This window comes from Caretta caretta, chromosome 6 (assembly GCF_965140235.1).
Source record: "Caretta caretta isolate rCarCar2 chromosome 6, rCarCar1.hap1, whole genome shotgun sequence".
Classification (NCBI taxonomy): domain Eukaryota; kingdom Metazoa; phylum Chordata; order Testudines; family Cheloniidae; genus Caretta; species Caretta caretta.
Genome location: NC_134211.1, coordinates 62,890,014 through 62,909,165, shown reverse-complemented (window position 1 = coordinate 62,909,165; position 19,152 = coordinate 62,890,014). Strand labels below are relative to the sequence as shown.

The window sequence follows — 19,152 nt, the reverse complement described above, 5'->3', positions numbered from 1 at the left end:
TCGGTCACCTCAAATGTAAACAACTTGTCTTCACTTTCAAGGCCCTTCAGGGGCTATCCCCACCCTACCTATCATCAGTCCTTCACTATTGAGAGAGACTCCCACGTCCAATATGCCAGAGATGCCCGCTTCCATCGCCTACTTGCCAAATTTTCAACTAAGCACTTTCTCCCATGTTGCCCCTCATGCTTGGGAGGCGCTCCCTATAAACATCCACAAAGCTACCTTATCTTCCTGACTACTCTCCTTTGCCATGATGCCTACAAAAACCTTAGAGAGATAAGGTGGGTGAGATAATATCTTTTCTTGGAACAACTTCTCTTGGTGATAGAGACAGGCTTTCAAGCCACACTGAACTTTTCTTCCAGTCACTACATTGCTAAAAAACTGTTAAAGTTTTTATATGCAGCTGGAGTGTTGAAACCGCAGTCTGTGGTGCTGACCATTGTCTCATTTGGTTTTCCTTCCCATCATTCTGACTAGTCCCCTGTTGTCTCTTACTTTTAGACTCTGAGCTCCTTGGGGACCATCATTTTTGTTTTGTGTTTGTACAGCACTGAGCACAGTGCTTCTAGGCACTATAGCTATACAAATAATTATAATTAATAACAATAATAGATCTGTGGGTCATGCTTAACCCAGGAATCGCTTTGTCAATTATAACCATTCAAAACCAAGTTAGTCATTAAAATGACTGTCGTTGCACAGAGGAGGAGGCTATTGGGATGTCTGAAGAAAGTGTTCCTACAACCATGAATCAGTGTTCACATTCTGCATTTCGTTATGGTTGGAGTTACAGTCTGGGAATCTGTAGCCATATTCTGCCACCTTACAGATGATGATGTTGATGCTCTTAGTACACCTGAGGAAAGGCTGCAGCATTCTGCACATGCTAAAGCCTGACAATCTGGGATTTACGAAAGCCATAGCAAAGGGAACAGCAGTCAGTAAAGACAAGAAGAAGTGAAGGCAATGGAAAAGAATTCAGCATAGGAGAGCAAAGGTAGTGGGATAACAGGGCTCTTGCAGAGGTGCTGATGAACAAATCTACAAATGTGGGAGATCTGGAGGGAAAGACTTGAAGGTTACAGTTTAGTTTATTTTTCTCCTGCAAATTTAGCTGTTGGTTTGAGTCACACGGGATGAGGATGAAGGCTGAATACATAGTAAATCCATTATGCTAAGCCATCAGGAAATCTCTTGGCTGCAGGTATTCCTTCCATCTCCTTGCTCTTTGTTACCAAGCTGTCAGGCTCAGTGCCAATGATTGGCTCAGATTCCCTTTCTCACCAGAAACTAATTATGGTATCTTGTGGTCCTTTCTCATCGGAAAAGTAACTATGGGATCTTGTGGTGTGGGTGTGAAAGCTGCCAGGAAGAGGTACGGAGCTGCACTTTGGACTGCTACCTTCCTGCTACCAGATGACTGAAGTGAGGTCCTCCAGCTTTGGTTTAGAGAAGGTTTTCCTCCCCGTCCCTGCTCATGGTGAGGGGCTCTGGCTCTCAATAACAGAGTGCAGTCCCTGCATTCAGGCTAGTATGCTTCAGGCAAGGAAATTAAACTTGGCTGCTCAGGGACCCTATTGAGAGGCTGTATTTTTGGGGGAGACAGAGGGAGGGAAAAATAAGCTTCACCAGTGGAAAAAGCTTTTCCTGATAAGCAGTTCTCTCCTTTAGAAATCAAGATTATTTCAAGGTCCATCTGCCTAACAGAACAAGGAACTGATAAATTGCTCCAGCTCTGGTGATTGAAAGTGGGCCAACTGTCTAGAACAGGTGAATGACTCAATTGGCACAGTCTTTTGTGCAGAGCAGCAGGGAGCTGGGTTACGCTCTTTTAATTATTCACTCTCTCTACAGTAGCGTTGTGTTTAGAAAGCCCAGAGAGACAACAGCACCTCTCCTCCCCCAGCAAAATAAGCAGCACAGGAAACACCGTAGAAAAGGCAACACCTGTGAGTCCTCTCATGAAATGTGAGCAGACAGAGCTGCTGTAGTTGGCAACATTCTTGATAACAATAAGGGCTTTGACAGAGAGCAGAAATACTCTGAACTATATGCAAAGTCCACGAGTGTCCTAAAAGCAAAACCAAACTACAGTAGAACACCAGAGATACGAACTGATGAGTCGACCACACACCTCATTTGGAACTAGAAGTACACAATCACGCAGCAGCAGAGATGACACCTCTTCTCCCTCCTCCCCCCCAGCAAATACAGTACATGTTAAATGTAAACTACTAAAAAATAAAGGGAAAGCAGCATTTTTCTTCTGCATAGTAAAGTTTCAAAGCAGTATTGACTCAGTGTTCAGCTGTAAACTTTTGAAAGAACAACCATAACGTTTTGTTCAAAGTTACGAACATTTCAGAGTTATGAACAACCTCCATTCCCGAGGTGTTTGTAACTCTGAGGTTCTACTGTACAAAGCTGCAGCAGTACAGCTACGTATGGGGAACACAACACACATCTTGACAGGGGTATCCTCTTAGTGGACCTTCATTGGAACCACGTTTAGGCTGCTGCAAGGACACTTCTCTGCCCTGCTTAGTTTTCACCTAACTGAAAACTTTTGCTGTGATCTCAAGCAAACCAGAATTAGGTCCAGTCAGTATGTGGACAGGAGACCTCCAAGGAAAATCCAGAAGGGTGCAGGAAGAGCTGTTGATGCCTCAATAGATGACACTCTTCCCTTAGACTCATCACAGAGATCCAGCATGATATGGGCATCTCCAGCAGCACTGGAGAGATTTAAAATGGAAGTTTGGGAAAATTTTGGTCATCCAAACTGCATGGCTCTTTGTAGTGGTTTTAGTTCTGGTATCCTGGCCAAACCCATATCTGGGTAGTTGAGTTTCTGCCTCCATAAATTGATTTGATTTTTAATTCCTGTCTTTGGTGGCTTGTTGCTATTTTCCACTCAAGAAGGGGCTGCATCTTAGTCCTTTCAGTATAGCTTAAAGTACTGTAAAGTGTTTTTTGGGGACTCGCAAAACATGTAATGCAAGCCGTAACGCTGTGTGATATTGCCTTCAGACAGCCTGCAACACAGTTCTATATTTTCTTGTGAGCTGATGTCTAAGGACCGAAACAATTGCTATTCAAGCCCAAATGAAGAGTCTTGCTAATCAGAATTTCACTTTAAAATAATATTAAGGGCATACATTTAATGTTCCCAACATAGCCAGTTTTATTATTTAATTTTGCCAGGACTTCCTTCTGCTTCTCAGAGGAAAGGACTGAGATGGTAAGCCTTTCTGGTGACTTACTAATGTTGTTACTGTTCTGGTCCTGCAGAAGTAAGCATTGCTGGTACTTTACCAATCTGAAATGCCATCTGACTCACTGATTTAATGGTTAATAGGCATTAAAATGGCAGCAGCAGATTCTTTCTCTGGCTGCACAGTGCTGTAATGGTAATGGAGACACAGGATTCATGAGGCTCATATGCTTGGCAGAAGAGCAAATATTTACCATGTATTTATGGAGGCGCATGCTGGGTTGCTTTTCTCTTACTACTTTAGCCTGTCATTGGCTAATAAAAGGTACATTCACTTCACAGCATTTTGCAATATCCTGTGGGAGAAAACCAGTTCGGCAAGGATCCCAGCTTTTCTTTCCCCATCCCATATAAAATTAGATTCTACTGAGCATACATGGGAAACTCCAATGCCAGACTCACCTGAGACTGGTGTATGTGAGAAGGTGGTTTGCTAATTCAGTTTTTACCATCCCAGAGAACGACTGGATTGCAGGGGATGAGGTCTTCTCCCCTGCCCCCACCTCTTTGCCAGCAGTGTTGATTTACTGTCAGAAACATCTCATACCTGTGAAATCCCAGGAAAAAAATAGACTGATTCTTGCTTACCTTGGCCACTATACGACAGACTTCTGTCGGTATAGTATGTCTGTCGGGGGGATGAAGACTGGTGATCCCTGACTGACAGAGCTGTGGTGGCAGAAGCCCTAGTCTCGTTGTGCAGTTTTGCCAATGTAACTGCATCTATCACTGGTATAGTTTGTTCACTTGTGGGGACTGGTACAAAGTGCAGCTTTGCTGACATTGCTGTATCCACACCAGGAAAGCTTTGGTGGTATAGTGTACCGATGCCTATATCAATAAAAGTTCTCCTAGTGTAGAGATAGCCCTAGACTAAATGGGCTTCTGCTTACTCCTTTACTTCCTTATGAGCTGCACAGCTAAGTTCTAGTGGGTCGCTAAGGGCTTGTGTACGCCACAGAGCTCTGGTCAGTATAGCTATGCTGTCAGAGCTACATAGTGTAGATGCAGCCTAAGCTGGCAGGAGTTCTGCTGGTTTAGCTACACCACCTCCCCAAATGTTGTCTAGGCCAACAGAAGCACTCTTCTGTCAGGATAGTTGCACCTACGCTAGGGAGTTTGCTGTCATAGCTTCACACTCCTATGCCAGCAAATCATTGTAGTGTAGACCAGGCCTGAGACAAAAGTATATTCTTCAGCAGCAGAGGTGTAATAGAGGGAGTTGGTCTCTGGTGAGTTTCTGGGGGTATTGCCTGGACCTGAGAGATGTAGGTGTACATGTGTTTTACACTTTCACCCTCTGTCATTCCTTAGACTACTACCAAATGTCTGAGTGGGAGGATGTCTGTAGTATCTGAAGAGGCAGGTTTCAATAACTGTGGCTACAGAAACAGTGCTGAATGTGGTTTGCCTTTGTCTACGCTTGCAGCCAAGCAGGGTTCAGCACTGATTCAGCTGTATCTGTCATAGGTAAGGCTAAGATTTTGTCATGGATATTTTTAGTAAAAGTCTGGGACAGGTCACGGGCCATAAACAAAAGTTCACGGAAGCCTGTGACCCGTTCTTGACTTTTACTAAAAATAACTCTGACAAAATGGGGAGAGTGGACGGTCCAGCATGTACCACTGCTTAGGCTCTGAGGTTTCCCCCGCTGCACACGGTGGCTGGGAGCACCAAGGCTGAAGCTGAAAATGTCTCCGAGGTCTCTGGAAGTCACGGATTCCGTGACAAAATCTTAACCTTAGTCCTGGGCATCTGTAGTCAGAACTGATGCTAAGCTCTATTACAGAGCTAGCAAAACACTGATAAGTTTCTAAAATGGTTCTGTCTCAAAATCCACTTAATATATTTCTTGATTATTTTTTTTAACTTGGTGACTTACCTAGTCACTGCAATTTTGCTTTCAAAAGATGCTATAAAAATTTAAAGTAGTTTTGTTGCCCAGATCAACTTGCCCTTATTGCTGTGTATCTAGAAGCAGGCATAGATATAGATCAATCATTGAAGACATAGATGTAAAAGCTGCAACACAAGCCATGTGCACCATCCAAACTTTCTACAGTGTAGGCTCTAAAAGTAAACACAGAGTGCTGGCTGGCGCCCTGTTCCCTTGGAAATTGTTGTGTGGCTTTAAATTAAAAAAAAAAAAAAAAAAAAAAAGGAATCAATTACATTTCTGACTAGAAGAGGAAACTCAGTAGTTGGGTAAATGACTCTGACTACTTAATTCAGTTTTAGTCCAATAATATATCTGAAAAATCCCTCTCTGGAATTTTGATGCATGGGGACAGGCTTGTTTGCGAGAAGCTCAGCCCGCGTCTCCGGAGGTCCTGTGGAAACAGCAGTTGTGTGGTGAAGTCAGCCAAGAGTTGACTGTTTTGGACTTTGGCTCATAGTTCTAAACACGTGCATGAGTGTACGTGTAGGAAGGGGTGTAAGATACAGCTCTTAAAGCCATATGACTTATTCTCCTTTTCGACTGGATATTCCATTTTGGCTTACCTGGTAAAGTTGTAGTCTAACAATGACCACTGTGGAGGTGCATAGTTTTTGTTGTAGTTGCATGTGTGTCCCATTGTGTTCAGTCACTGCACTGGCTTTGCTACTAAGTTGCTGGCAAGATTTGTGATTTGTTTGTAACCTATCTAAATATCTGTCCAGCTGTTAACCTGCCACAGCGCAGAAACTGGGCTGTGTTCATGTTTCCCGTTTGTGTATTTTTATTTCATTGATCATAAATTGTGATGGGGTGGGGAAAAAGCAGCCAAGATACCGCAAGTTCTTGAGAGACTAAGCAGATAAAGAATCAACTCTTCTCCCCTCCCCACTTTCTCTCCTTAACTTTTGTATAAGAGAACTCCAAAGTAACAGTTGAAGGGTAACAGAGCAAGGAAAGAAAAAATCATACTAGAGTCATTGGGGTTGAAACGGATAATGAGCTAGTGCTGAGTGAGAGGAAATTCAGATTTGATATTAGAAAGAACTTCCATGGCCTGCTCAGCCATTCAGTCAAAATGTTCTGTTTAATAAGCTAGTTATGACCCAGTTAGCATGTTCAAGGAGAAGGTTATGTAGGCTTGTAGAAACGGTTGACTAGGGTTCCCTGCTTGAAGCAGGATATTAGTTACACACACACACACACACACACACACACACACAGTATAAGTTTTAAACAAGCAATTTAATACTGTACACGGCAATGATGATTCTGAAGCTTGGTTGAGGTGGTGAAGTTAGAGGATGGGATATTTCCCAGGGAATGCCTTACTGCTAAATGATGAACTAGCTCTCAGCTGAGCTCTCAAGGGTTAACACATGGTTGTTAATGTAGCCTCACGCTCTACAAGGCAGCACGAATGGAGGGAGCCAAGACAGAATGGCAGATAGAGAAACACACCGTGTGTGTGTGTGTGTGTGTGTGTGTGTGAGAGAGAGAGAGAGAGAGGTGTGCATTTTCCCTTTAAGTACACTGACCCCACTCTAAATACACTGCCTTTTTAAAGTAGATCTCAGCAAGTTGAGACACAAGTTGCTGCTAGCTAGCAAGCTCCCTCTGTCCTGAGCCCTGTCATGTCCCATCATCGCCCCGCTCTATGAAGATGGGGTAAATGGGGGGCAGGAGCCAGGGGGGAGGAGGACACCCTGACATTAGCCTCCCTATTTTCTCTCTCTCTCTCCCTCCTCCTCTTCCCCCTCACCCCCAGCAAGCAGGAGGCTCCTTGGAGCAGCTCCAAGGCAGAGGGCAGGAGCAGCACATGGAAGTGGGGGGAGGGACAGCTGAACTGCAAGCAATTGATAGCCTGCTGAGTGGCTGCCACTGCACAGGGAACTTAGGGTAGCGGATAGGGGGGCTGCCAGTCCCCCCGGTTCCAAGCCCCCACCAGCTAGCTGCAAAGGGCTGCTCTTCCTGCAAGCAGTGGACAAAGCAGGCGTTGCCGAACAACTTTATAAGGGAGCATTGCACAACTTTAAATGAACATGTTCCCTAATTGATCAGCAACAAAACAAGGTTAACCAGGACAACTTTAAGTGAGGAGTTACTGTATTACAGAACCATGGCTGAGGGGCTCAAATGAGGGTCTAGGTGATTTTAAACCTAATTGTAGCATGGACAGGACATTACAGTTTGCTTCAGAAGTTAGTGGGTCCTTCTAGGCAATCCCATAATGCACAGCATCATGTCAAGAACCATGCAAAGTGCCTACTTCCAAACCAGGTAGGAAGAGCAGGCTGTGTTGTGCACTCAGAAACATACAGGTGCAGCTATTCAAACACGTGGCTCTCCAAACATAAGCGCCCGTGGCTGGGTGAATTGATTTTGTTTTCTAGACATGTATGACATGTACTTCTGAAGCAGTGTTGCCCCTACAGCCTTTATTTTGTGGTGGGGGAGGGACTTCCCCTAATTCAAGATGTGGCAGTTGAGAATTGTGGGATAGTACCCAGTAGCTATAGTTTGCCCAAGATTTCACACTGCAAAGTACATCTGACCTGGTTTGTAAAGTAGATAGTGTAACTGTGTTAGTGCACAGGGGATTGGCTGTCCGAAGGTCTCCCTTCTTCTATACACAGAGTAAACCTTTATGGAAACTTATTCGGCCTCAAAACTGTGTATATGTGTTAATAACATTGCATCATAATGACAGGTTTCAGAGGAACAGCCGTGTTAGTCTGTATTCGCAAAAAGAAAAGGAGTACTTGTGGCACCTTAGAGACTAACCAATCTCTAAGGTGCCACAAGTACTCCTTTTCTTATTGCATCATAACTTATATTTAATGAAGATAGGGAATTGGGTAGCTTTTGATGGGGGTTAACACTGTCTTGTTCTAGCACAGCTTATGCTCCTTTGAGCTGCTTGCTGCTAGACTTAAGTCCCCTAAATGGGAGAGTAGCAAACAGGACTTTCTTGGCTTAGTTACAATGTCTCTGCAGCTACTGTACAACTATGGTGCAGCCTCTCTGCCATGGTAGGAAGTTTTATACTCAACAGTAGAAGGAGGGGCTAGGGTGGAAGAAGGATTTTAGTAGGGCTTGAAAGAATAAAGAGCAGCTGAAAAGGTCAGATAAAGCTGGTATGTCACAGCCAGAAGATAAAACTGCCCATTTGATTTTATTAATATCTCTCACTTCTATGATTGTGGTGGCACTGACATCTTAGATTGCAAAAATTGCTTGAGGGGGTGAAGTGCATCATGCCTTGTGTGTTTTCCTGTTGCAGAGAGCTCTTTCGCTTCTTGCAGCAATGTCACTTCTGTGTTTTGCCTTGTGCAACATATTGGAGCTGTCACAGCACCTGTCCAAGTAATAATGGATGTCTCTGTCCCAATGGTGCACCCTCTCTGTCAGTACTGGCTCTGAGACTTTGCCACATTCTTTAGAATCTGACAGTGGACATATATTGACTTATCATGGCTTCCCCCTGAATTGCAGGATGTCTCATAAGAGTTGTTGATACAAAGAGAAGTGTGAGATGCTCATCTCATCATCCTTTCCCAAAGGCCAGACCAACTGACTTTGGTGGTGGATTGGGGTGGAAATCTGGTGGGGGGTGTGTGTGTGGGCCAAAAAGGGTGTATTTGCTTTATACATGTATGAAGTCAGGCCCTTCCTTGTCCCAAGGAATTTACAATCTAACCAGACAACCCAGAGTCAAAGGGTAGAAGGAAGGGACACAACATAAAGTAACTGAGCAGAAGCTTGCGTTGCATTTTGTTTCGTATTTTTATATTTAATAATTTTCTGAAGTAATCTCACTGTTTCTTGAAACTCCTCTTCCTCCTCCTCTCTCAGCAAAGAGACTAGTTCATGTGGACTGTGCTTACCTATTTAAGCAGTCGTTCCCCTGTAATCTTCTCTACAAAACTAGTTGTGCGACGACAACAACACCTGGGAGGAGAGTTGGGGAAGAAGTACCCTAGATAATTGGATGTGAAATGTCTGAAGGCCTTGGAGTTGTTGGAGTGGGGGCTAGTGCTCTGGTCTCTACTGCCTGCAGCAGCAGTCACTATTATCATTGACTCACTCTGTAAAAGCAGGTGGGGGCTCCATTTGTAGGTCACAAAATTGAGTCTTCCTGGGTTAGTGAGAGACAGATGCTCTTCCCTTATCAACAGGTTCTTAATGAGTCTACTCCTTCCAAGTATTCTGTTGCCTTTATCTTTTTGTTAGGAAGACTGTGTGGAGGCAACACACCTCTCCATAAGCTTCTCAATCTAGTCCCCTGGAGCCATAGACTGTACCTTGGCAGTCAAACCGGGATGTTGTATTATCCTCATGACATGACTCAGAGCTTCATTTTAGCCTTTATGGAAATCCTCAGACAGGCGTCTGCCCACATCTATTTTACTTCCAGCATATAGCTGCTGTAGTCTGGTTTACCCCTTGCCTCTCCAGAGAACATGCATCTACTTCTGTAGCATGTGAGTAGCAATTAAGTGTATGCCAAAGTAATATATATCTAGTTAGTTGGGTTGAGATATGGTTAGTTGGGTTCCAAAGAAACGTACTAAGAAAATGACTATGGTAAATGAGTGTCTGCTACCAAGAGAGAGACCTGAATTCATATTCTATTTACTTCACAAGTGAAATGGCTGAGCTGGTGGACACTTACTCTGCTCCAGTTTTGTAGTGAGGACAATATTTGCTCTCCAAAGAAGAACAGCTGATCCAGAACAGTAGAAGTGTTAATAGTTTTTACTTTTTTTATTTTTTTGTAATTGATCTTATTATCTGAGTAGTTATGTTGCAATAGTATTCAAAGGCCTCAGTCAAGGTGGGGACCCTAGTGTTTAAACAGCAGCTAGCACATGTGGGAGGAGACAATCCCGGTCCCAAAGGCCTTACAATTAAGGTGCAAAAAGAGAGGGAGGCTGAGCATAATGATGATAAAATCACACATTTATATGAGCTAGCTAAGTACACAACATAATGGTTCTGAATCATTTAGAGCTTCTAATGAACACACATTGGCTATTGCCAACTACCCTTCAACCTAGCCACCCTTTGTTGGCTCATAACTCGTAGGTATCACAGAAGTGGGCCTTGAGGGGGGAATTGAAGAGTTGTGGTATTCAAGGGTGAAATTAAGATTACAACATACGTTAAGGTCTTTGGGTCAGGGAGCATGGCTGTGTTTGGGATATTTTTGTTCAAGTGCCATCCATATATATGTATAGTATTGTGTAAATAATACAGGGGCACTGTCATGGATTTTTGTGGAGGAAGCCCAACTGGTAGTACCTTTTTTGTGCCACTACTATATCCAGTTTAGCAAAAAAAAAAAAAAAAAATTAAACCTTTGAGATTAAAAATGTACTTCTTGTTTCCCTTTACCTCCATCTCCTTGTCCTAAAGTGGAGTGAAACAATGTCCAGACTCTTGCCTTTGTAGACGTCTAGGAAATACACATCTGTCGCTTTAGAGGAGTAATTTTAGCTAGTGAATAACTAAATGGGGATTCCAAGACCTCACAGGTTCCATACCCCAAGAACTATTAATGTCCTGCAGAATTGCCAGCTGCCTCATGCCACCTCAGAAAACACAGGTGGTTTTTTTTTGGTCTGGCTGGTCCCTGGGCTGGGCCTGCATGGGAAATGAGGTTGGCTGCTTTCAACAACCTTTTCCTCTTTCAAAAGCTTTTTTCCCCTCCTGACAGGAAGTACAGCTGCTGTAACGGCTGCCAGCTGCTGATGGGTACAGTTAGCTGTGACCGGGGCGGGGGCTCTGTTTTCTTAACCGAAAAAATTGGAGATGGGTGCGTGAGACAGATTCTCTGTGCAGCGAAGTCAGTAAAAATGGCTTGGGCCAAGGCTGCTAAGATATCTAGCCCTACACAACAGTAAAATTTCCAGGACCCCACCATCTTACCACATTCTCTCACCTCTGGCCTCTCATCTGCCCGTCACACATCTTTCTAACCCTCTACTTCAAGAGTACAGGGTACTTTACCCTGCACAGCATATGTAGCTAATGTAATTGTAAATCTGCTTTCTATGTACTAAATGTTTTCAATAAAGTGCACCCCACAGTTTGCGAGAATGCTTCCTGTGAGTCACATCAAGATGGCTGCTGTTTGTGAGAGAGTTCAGTGAGACTGCATTTATTATTCATCAGCCTGCCCTTTGTAAAATGGTCCAGCGCATCCTCGGACAAGGTGGGTGGGGTAATATTGTTTATTGAACAAACTTTTGGTGAGAGAGGCAAGCTTTTGAGCTACACCAAATTGTTCTTTAGACCTGAAGTCTGTGTAGGTTGTAAGCGTCTCTCTCTCTCTTATTAGACCAACTTCTGTTGATATGAAAGATATTACCTCATTCACCTTGTCTCTCTCATATCCTGGGACCAACATAGCTACAACTTTATGGCAAACAGTGCATCCACCTACAGGGCTCCCAACTGTTGCTACATCAGTGCGCTGTGGGGCTGCATGGCAACTTGTGAACTTTTGTAGGACCTGAAGGGTGAGCTGGGAAAGGGCTATGGACATCCCAGTACCCTTGGGAATTGTCACTACTTTCTGTATTAAACCAGCATGGAGCTCACCCAGGAGGAGCTGAGATGTCAGCTGTTTGCTTTGCAAGCTGATTTCTGACTGAATTTCCAGGTTTTGCAGAGTTAATTGGCATCAGAGGGTCTGTGATATTGGTGAGTATGATTATAGGAGAGACCTAGGCATGTCAGAACTGGGGTTCTTACGTATGGTTCATTCTCAAGAAAGGCTTGCAATAGCATTGAAGTGGGCTCAGGTGCCTTCCAATCTCAGACATGCAGTTATTGTCCATGTGATGTCATTCCATATTCTTTATGAAAATATGCTTATGATATGGATATGATATAACTGAGATATACTTTATGCAAGAAGAAAAGGAGTACTTGTGGCACCTTAGAGACTAACCAATTTATTTGAGCATGAGCTTTCGTGAGCTACAGCTCACTTCATCAGATGTATACCGTGGAAAACCTTAGTCTCTAAGGTGCCACAAGTACTCCTTTTCTTTTTGCGAATACAGACTAACACGGCTGTTCCTCTGAAACCTGACTTTATGCAAGATGGCTCGTGAAATATCATTGGAAAGGTTATAATTTACTGAATATGACTGTCCTATTTGTATGCACGTATCCTTTCTGTATTTGAAATTAGGAATATTGACTATATTTCAACTGTGTTACTTTGGGTGATGCCCCCTGCTAACACTTCAGGTACAACAATTAAAAAGCCCAGACAGTGCTGATGGCCCATCAGCAAGAGACAATGGACTGTAAAAGAGCTCAGTCTTCCTGTGAATGTGTGGGTCAGCCTATAAAGAATGGCTACAGGGGCCCTACAGAGGCATGTGACCATGCCACCAGATACTAGAACCCATCCTGAATTCTGTACTTTTCCACGAGAAGCTGGGGGTGGGAGGTTCAAACTAGGAAACAAAGGATCTGGCATATGCAAATCCTATTTAAGGATGGAGAGTAAGGTAATCCAGGTCCTCAGTTATCCCCCGCTACTCCATCCAAGATCCTTTTATTCAACTAGTTAGCACACTGTCACACTTTGAACTTGAGGTATTTATTTTTTTCATTTCTAAGTGAACAATAGGCACGCCACATTTCTGGCCTTACATATATGGCGCTTCCCCATAGCAACCTACCAGCTGATAAGGAAGAGATATCCAGGCAATCTATATTACCATATGTTCAAAACGTTAATCTTAATTTAGGTCTCTGTCATCCTGCAATCTGTGGTCATGACTGTTTGGTCAGTTATGAGAGAGACAAATTTCACCACAACTCCTGAAAAATCTTTTCTGTGGTTATGCTCATCCCCTTGAGAAATCCTACGTTCTGACCACCTGGGATTATTTAAGACCCAGGGCATTTCCCAAAAGTATGTGGGTGTTAGTGTCCAGGCACAACTGGAATTTGGATATATGTGCTCTGGGGGCCTAAATTCCTTTTGCTGCACAGAATTGCTAGTTTATCGAATGGAGGCTGTATTCTATTTTAGAGGTGGCTGCACTGGCTCCCAAACAATGGTCCATGGACAATCAGCAGACCACAGAACACTTTGTGGTGGCTTGTCATCAGATTCTTAATTTTTCTCTTTTCCAGCTACTATATTGCATTAAAGGCAGCAAATACCACAGTTACTTGGCAAGCATTTATTCTTCCACTTAAGCAGCTGCCATAAAGATGTTAAATGACCACGAAGGTGAGGTGAGGTGGCTTGTTACTATGAAGCAGAGAGGAGGTAGGCCACAAGACCATCCCTTTTAAGATGTTGCTCTCACACTTTGAGAGGCTCTGTAATATGTAGCCTGCATAAATGTGCAGGCTGTAGTACTTCCTAATGCTTTATTGACGAAGGAAAAAGGTGGGTAAAAGAATGGTCCTCTGGTTCAAACACCCACCTTGAAATAGGTAGACCTGGATTATTTTCCCCTCTGACATACTGTGTGACTGAGTCACCTGCAGCCAAGGGAAGTAAATGGGAGCTGTGAATGCCTAACATTTCTGAAAATCAGATTCAGGTTTCTCAAGCTGAGCACCCAAAATTAGGGGGCGATCAGGAGAATTTATCATCCTGGAGCCCTGGATGGAGTAGTTGTTTCTACCAAACTCTTATTAGTATTGTACTTACACATGGAAGGGCTTTGCAGGCCCTTTGTGTCTTCAGGTGCTGGCTCTAGTGCTGTGCAGGGTCAATGCATCAAGTGTTGTTCAGTCTAATTGTGGCTTAAAGGTAACCCCCTGTATCCTAGCATCCGTTCTTTGGTTGTCTGTATTTCCTTTCGGAACTGTAATATGGCCCTGGGAAGATTACCAACTGCTCTTTTCTTTTCTTCTCTTCCCTCCTGTTTCTAGACATTCACAGCATGGTGTAACTCTCACCTCCGCAAGGCCGGCACACAGATTGAGAACATAGAGGAAGATTTCAGGGATGGTCTTAAACTCATGTTACTTCTGGAAGTCATTTCAGGTGAGAAGGGTTTTGTGTGGGTTTAAGTGTCATTAATGTTGCTCACCCACTACTAAATACATTCAGGACAGCATGGGCAGTGATAGTGGAAGCTCTGTCTGTGCCTGTTCCTGATCTGCAGTGTACTGAGAGCGAAGCTCAGGTTTTATGGCCTCTGCCCACTATCCAGTGCTTTTGCTCTTCTCTCTCCAACCCTTCCTGTCAGCAAGAAATTGGGTTGAATTTGCTGAATTTTTTTTGTAAAAACAAAAATAACCCCCCAGCCCTCCCAGAAATAAGTTTAAAAAAAATCAAAATGTTTTGATACTTTTCAAAACAAAACATTTTTAAATTTTTTTTTAAAAACATTTTATTTGGCCCGAAACTAACTTTTCTCCCTTCCATCACCCATTTCAGCCACTGAACCAAAAAAATCTGTTTGCACGTGTGTGTGTATGTGAGAGAGAGAGATGTACAATTTTATATAAAACTGGGGTTTTTATGCTTAGGCTTTCTTTTGATGGCTCCTTCAGCAGGCTTTCCATGCCAGCAATAATGGCCCTCTGTTTGGTTTGCTCCCTTCCCCACCTCTTGTACTTACCAATAGAGATGCCTCAGCAGGGACACTCAAACCCTAACTCCCTATCTAGAGTGTCAGTTTTTGTGCTCTGCAGAAATTGAGGACACAACAAAACCTCAAGTTCCTTTCTTTTCCTCAGGCTGCTAGTTTTAGAGGGTTTGGAGTTCAAAGTGCTTCTGACTTTGAAGTTAGGGATAGGAGTTCCACAGCACATACTCCTTTTTGGTAAGAAACTAGCTGACAGAGTCATCTGCTTATTTCATTTATTTACATTTTTAGTGAACCCTTGTTCACATGCGGGGGAGGAGTTGAAGGTGGGGAGGTAGATGTGAACCAATGTTGGTATTGAAGTTGCAGCTTGCTGAGGCTAAAGGGAAGATGAGGGGATTGGAAGATGGAGGGAGAATGTGTTGGGGAACTCAGTGCATTTAACTTAAAAGTAACCAATATGACTTGTAGCTATCACCACCCCTGTTTGTTACATCCTTGTCTCCCGTCAATCATCTGGTTTTGTCCGTTTAGGGCAGAGGTAGTCAATAGGTGGACCGTGGACCAAATCTAGATGGCCAGACATTTTTGAACGGATCCCAAAATCTTTTTATTTACTTGTTGGTTGTTTGTTTGTTTGTTTGTTATTTTTCTCCGGAGTCTGGACCTTGACTGTACCTTAACCAGGAAATTTGGACCTTGACAAAATATAATTGACTACCCCTGGTTTAGGGCAAGGACAGTGGGTTCCCATATATGCTGAAACCCATTCTGAGCACTGTGGCGTTCTAAATATTGTAAGTGGTCCGGTCTATAGCAGTGTGTTTGAGTGATGTGATGCACCAGTCTGCCTCTAACGGCAAGTCTACACTGCAGCAGCGTGCTAGAGTGCTAAGAATAGTAGTGTAGCTCAGAGTAGCATAGGTGGAAGCTCAGGCTAGCTGCCCAGGAAGCATGCTCCCAGCTGCAGTGTAGACGTACCCGGAATGCAGCTGGGTGTGGCATGTGCTCCAAGCACTCTGCTCTAAAAGTTCAGGCCCTAGATAGTTCCCATAAACACTCATACTTTTTGAGTACAGGAGGATTCCTTTACTAGGAATACCAGACACTAAAAGGCATGGTTACTTAGGCACAGTTACAGTAACCCAGCTCCTAGGGGCAATCCAGTACAGGGATATAAAGGGTAGGGTCTCAGTGTGGATGTGGATCCCAGCCACTACCTTGTATGTAGGCTGATGCCTTGCATATTCCTGCTGCAGTTACTCCAAGTACCCTGCCAACTGGGTGTGTCTGCCTGGCTCACAGCCTTCCAGTCTCAGCCTCCAGGCTACTGCCTCTATCTGCTGTCCCTCTTCTTTTACAACCCTGGCTCTCTCCAGAGCTGCCTCTGACCTCCAGAGTATCCTTCCTCTTCCTGTCCTCTGGGGATGGTGGAGCTCTCTACTGGCTAGATTTTGAACTGGGTAACAGTGCCCTCCACTGGCTAGATCTGTTCCTTTGAGCCCACAGGGACTGGGAAGAAGGTGCCCCAGTAATGAGGCAGCAGGCTCAGTACAATAATAATGGGCCATGTCAGCTCTGCTGAGATCCATGAGCAGATCTGAGCCTCTCCATGTGCTAGTGAGAACTAGCGTGACCAGATAGCAAGTGGGAGGTGGTAATACACACACAAATTAGGACTCTCCTTATAAAATTGGGATGTTTGGTCACCCTTGTCGGAACTGATCACGGGGTGGGATAGAATCCCTGGTAGCACAACTGCCAGAGAGCAAGAGGGAGGGTGCTGCTAGAAGTGCTGTGGTGAGATAGGGTTCCTGTGCAGATTGCCCTAGCGTCCCATGGATCCACCAGACTAGGGTGCAAATGGGGCAGGCAGGTACGGTTCCCCTTCCAAACAGGGTATTATGGGAAGATTTCCACAAGGAAAGCCCCTTCCTTTTGCTTTTACATTAGGTGGTGATGATCTGGCCCTATTACAAGGTTTGGCCTGAAAAACAGCTTCCTTCCCCGCCCCCTTTACAAAGCAGCTGATCAATAGCATTTTTTAATCAAACAAATTCCACTGTAAGCAGCTTTTAAGCCAACAGTTCCTTGCATTTTTTGGCCCCCAAACTACAGGCTTGGTCTTATACATGAGAACCAGAAAGTGGAAGTGACTAGATTATTTTAATTGGCTGAGCATAGTACAGAAAAGTAAAGCAGCAATGCAAACAGTAGAAAGCGAAGGCGGGGGGAACCCAAAACACTTCTCACATGGTTTAGCTCTAATAACCTATGAGGGAAAAAATTTTACAGGCACACAGTCATTTGACACTTTGCTCTGAAATCTTATTTGTTAAAAATGATTCTAGTCTAATGGAAAGGTCCTCAGTTCTTCAATTTTTTCCACTGCAAAGTTATTTTTAAATAAATAAATATCTTGCTGTAATGTCTGAAACACTGAGAACCTCATGCTGAAACTGATTGAAGCCAGCTTCACTTTTGTTTGCAATGACTTTCATTATGCAAGCTTGGAGAAATGCAAAATGAAAGCAGCAGTGTGTCACGTACTTTAGACCAGTGGCTCTCAACATTTCTAGACTACAGTACCCTTTTCTTGATTTGTGTACCCCAAGTGTCACCTCACTTAAAAACTGCTTACTTACAAAATCAGACATAGAAATACAAAGTGTCACAGCGCAGTGTTGCTGAAAAATTGCTTACTTTATCATTTTTGCCATATAATTCTAAAATAAATCAATTGAAATATAAATAGTATACTTACATTTCAGTGTATAGTATATAGAGCAGTATAAATAAGTCATTGTATGAAATTTTAGTTTGTACTGACTTTGCTAGTGCTTTTTATGTAGCCTGTTATAAAACTAGGCAAATATCTAGAGGAGTTGATGTACCCTCTGGAAGACCTATGTGTATCCCCAGGGATACATGTACTCCAGGTTGAGAACCACTGTTGTAGACTATTAAAGTGAGAGAATTTTTTAAAATCTAAGCTGGCAGTAGTAATTTCGGTAAATAAACTTGTTTACACCGTAGGGTTAAGATGAGTATCTCTCTTCTTGATTGTCAGGTAAAAAGAAACAGGCCTGCAATAAATAATGGAAACAATTATTATAATTGGAGATAAAATAATTTTTTCTCTCTGTGGGAGGGAGAGAATGCCCATTGAAGTAATCTGCTACTTTTTCCCCCTTCACCTTTCCAAACTTTTGTTAAAGAAACAACATATCTTTCTTTAGTGGGGCAGAAGAGTTCATGGAAAAAATAACGTCTCTTCCCAATTAAACCTAGTGATATGGAGTCTGATCCTGCTCCCATTGAGTTAAATGATGCAGGATTGGGCCTTAGGAGTAGACTTTGAGAAATAAACTGAGTGAATAACCACTAACAAATAACTTAACCAAATTTGCACTTTTATCTCTTTGTGGATGTTCCACAACTTGTTAAAACTAGTTCTGAATGTAAAACCTCTTGCAATTTTTTGAACTCTGTAACTCTCTTTGACATTTGGATGATTCTGCTTAAGGTAACTGGTGACATGTGCCTATCTAATTAGGTTTCTGGTGTGAATGCTTATAGGATAAATATTAAAATTCAATTTGAGTTTGTGCAAGCTTTTTGTTTTCTATGAATGCCAGTTAAACTGGATCGTGCGAATATTTACAGGAAGCCAATCAAAAGGGCCACAAATGTACCGGAAGCAAACTATTCTCCAAGCTCTACTCAAGTCAGAATTTGGTGTTTGCTGTGAGATCCAGCCCCATCCAAGTAGTGATTACTTGCTCTTGTCAAGAGCAGTGTTGCTCCCTGTGAAAGGGCAGTCACCACTTGAGCACCTCCTTGCAGCTGGGTGCAGTATTGTAGTCCTCTCACCCCTGGTGCCTCCTGTAGGCTTCCAGCCAACCTTGGCGGGTCTTAGCGGTTTGCCCCTCCAGCCAAGTCAAAGTCCAAATGAACCCTTTCCAGGGTATTAGAGTCCAATAAACAGTCTATTTGCTCTTGCTAGGGTCTTCAGCCCCTGGTCTGCGCCCTTTAAATTCAGCCCTTTGTTCAGGCTCCCAAATAAGCCCTACCCCCTTTAGGGGTTTGACACTTTATCTGTGGCTAGGAGGGGAACCCAGGCCCACACACTACTCCAGGGTCCCACCTAGGGACTCTCTAAACAGCAGCCACGTACAGCTCGATTCAATTCATTGCTGCTTCTTCCTGGGTCTCTTCCTCCCTGGCCCCCTTAGCTTCACCCTTATCTCAGGTTAAGATTCTTAGGTCCTTTCTTTTCCTGCAAACCCAGCTATGCAAAATGCATCCAGAAAACAAACTCTGTTGTCCCTCAAGTTCCTGTGGCCAGAGAGACGCAC

General features: G+C 43.5%; 1 protein-coding gene across 6 annotated transcripts in view; it reads left to right on the top strand.

The window, feature by feature from the left end:
- The window catches only part of ACTN1 (actinin alpha 1), a 129,843-nt gene that overhangs the window by 45,588 nt on the left and 65,103 nt on the right, over positions 1-19,152 (top strand). For all 6 annotated transcript variants that reach the window (XM_048852280.2, XM_075129648.1, XM_048852279.2 and 3 more), the window contains exon 2: positions 14,133-14,247. In XM_048852280.2, coding sequence (XP_048708237.1) covers positions 14,133-14,247 — 115 coding nt within the window. The remainder of the gene's footprint in view (positions 1-14,132; positions 14,248-19,152) is intronic.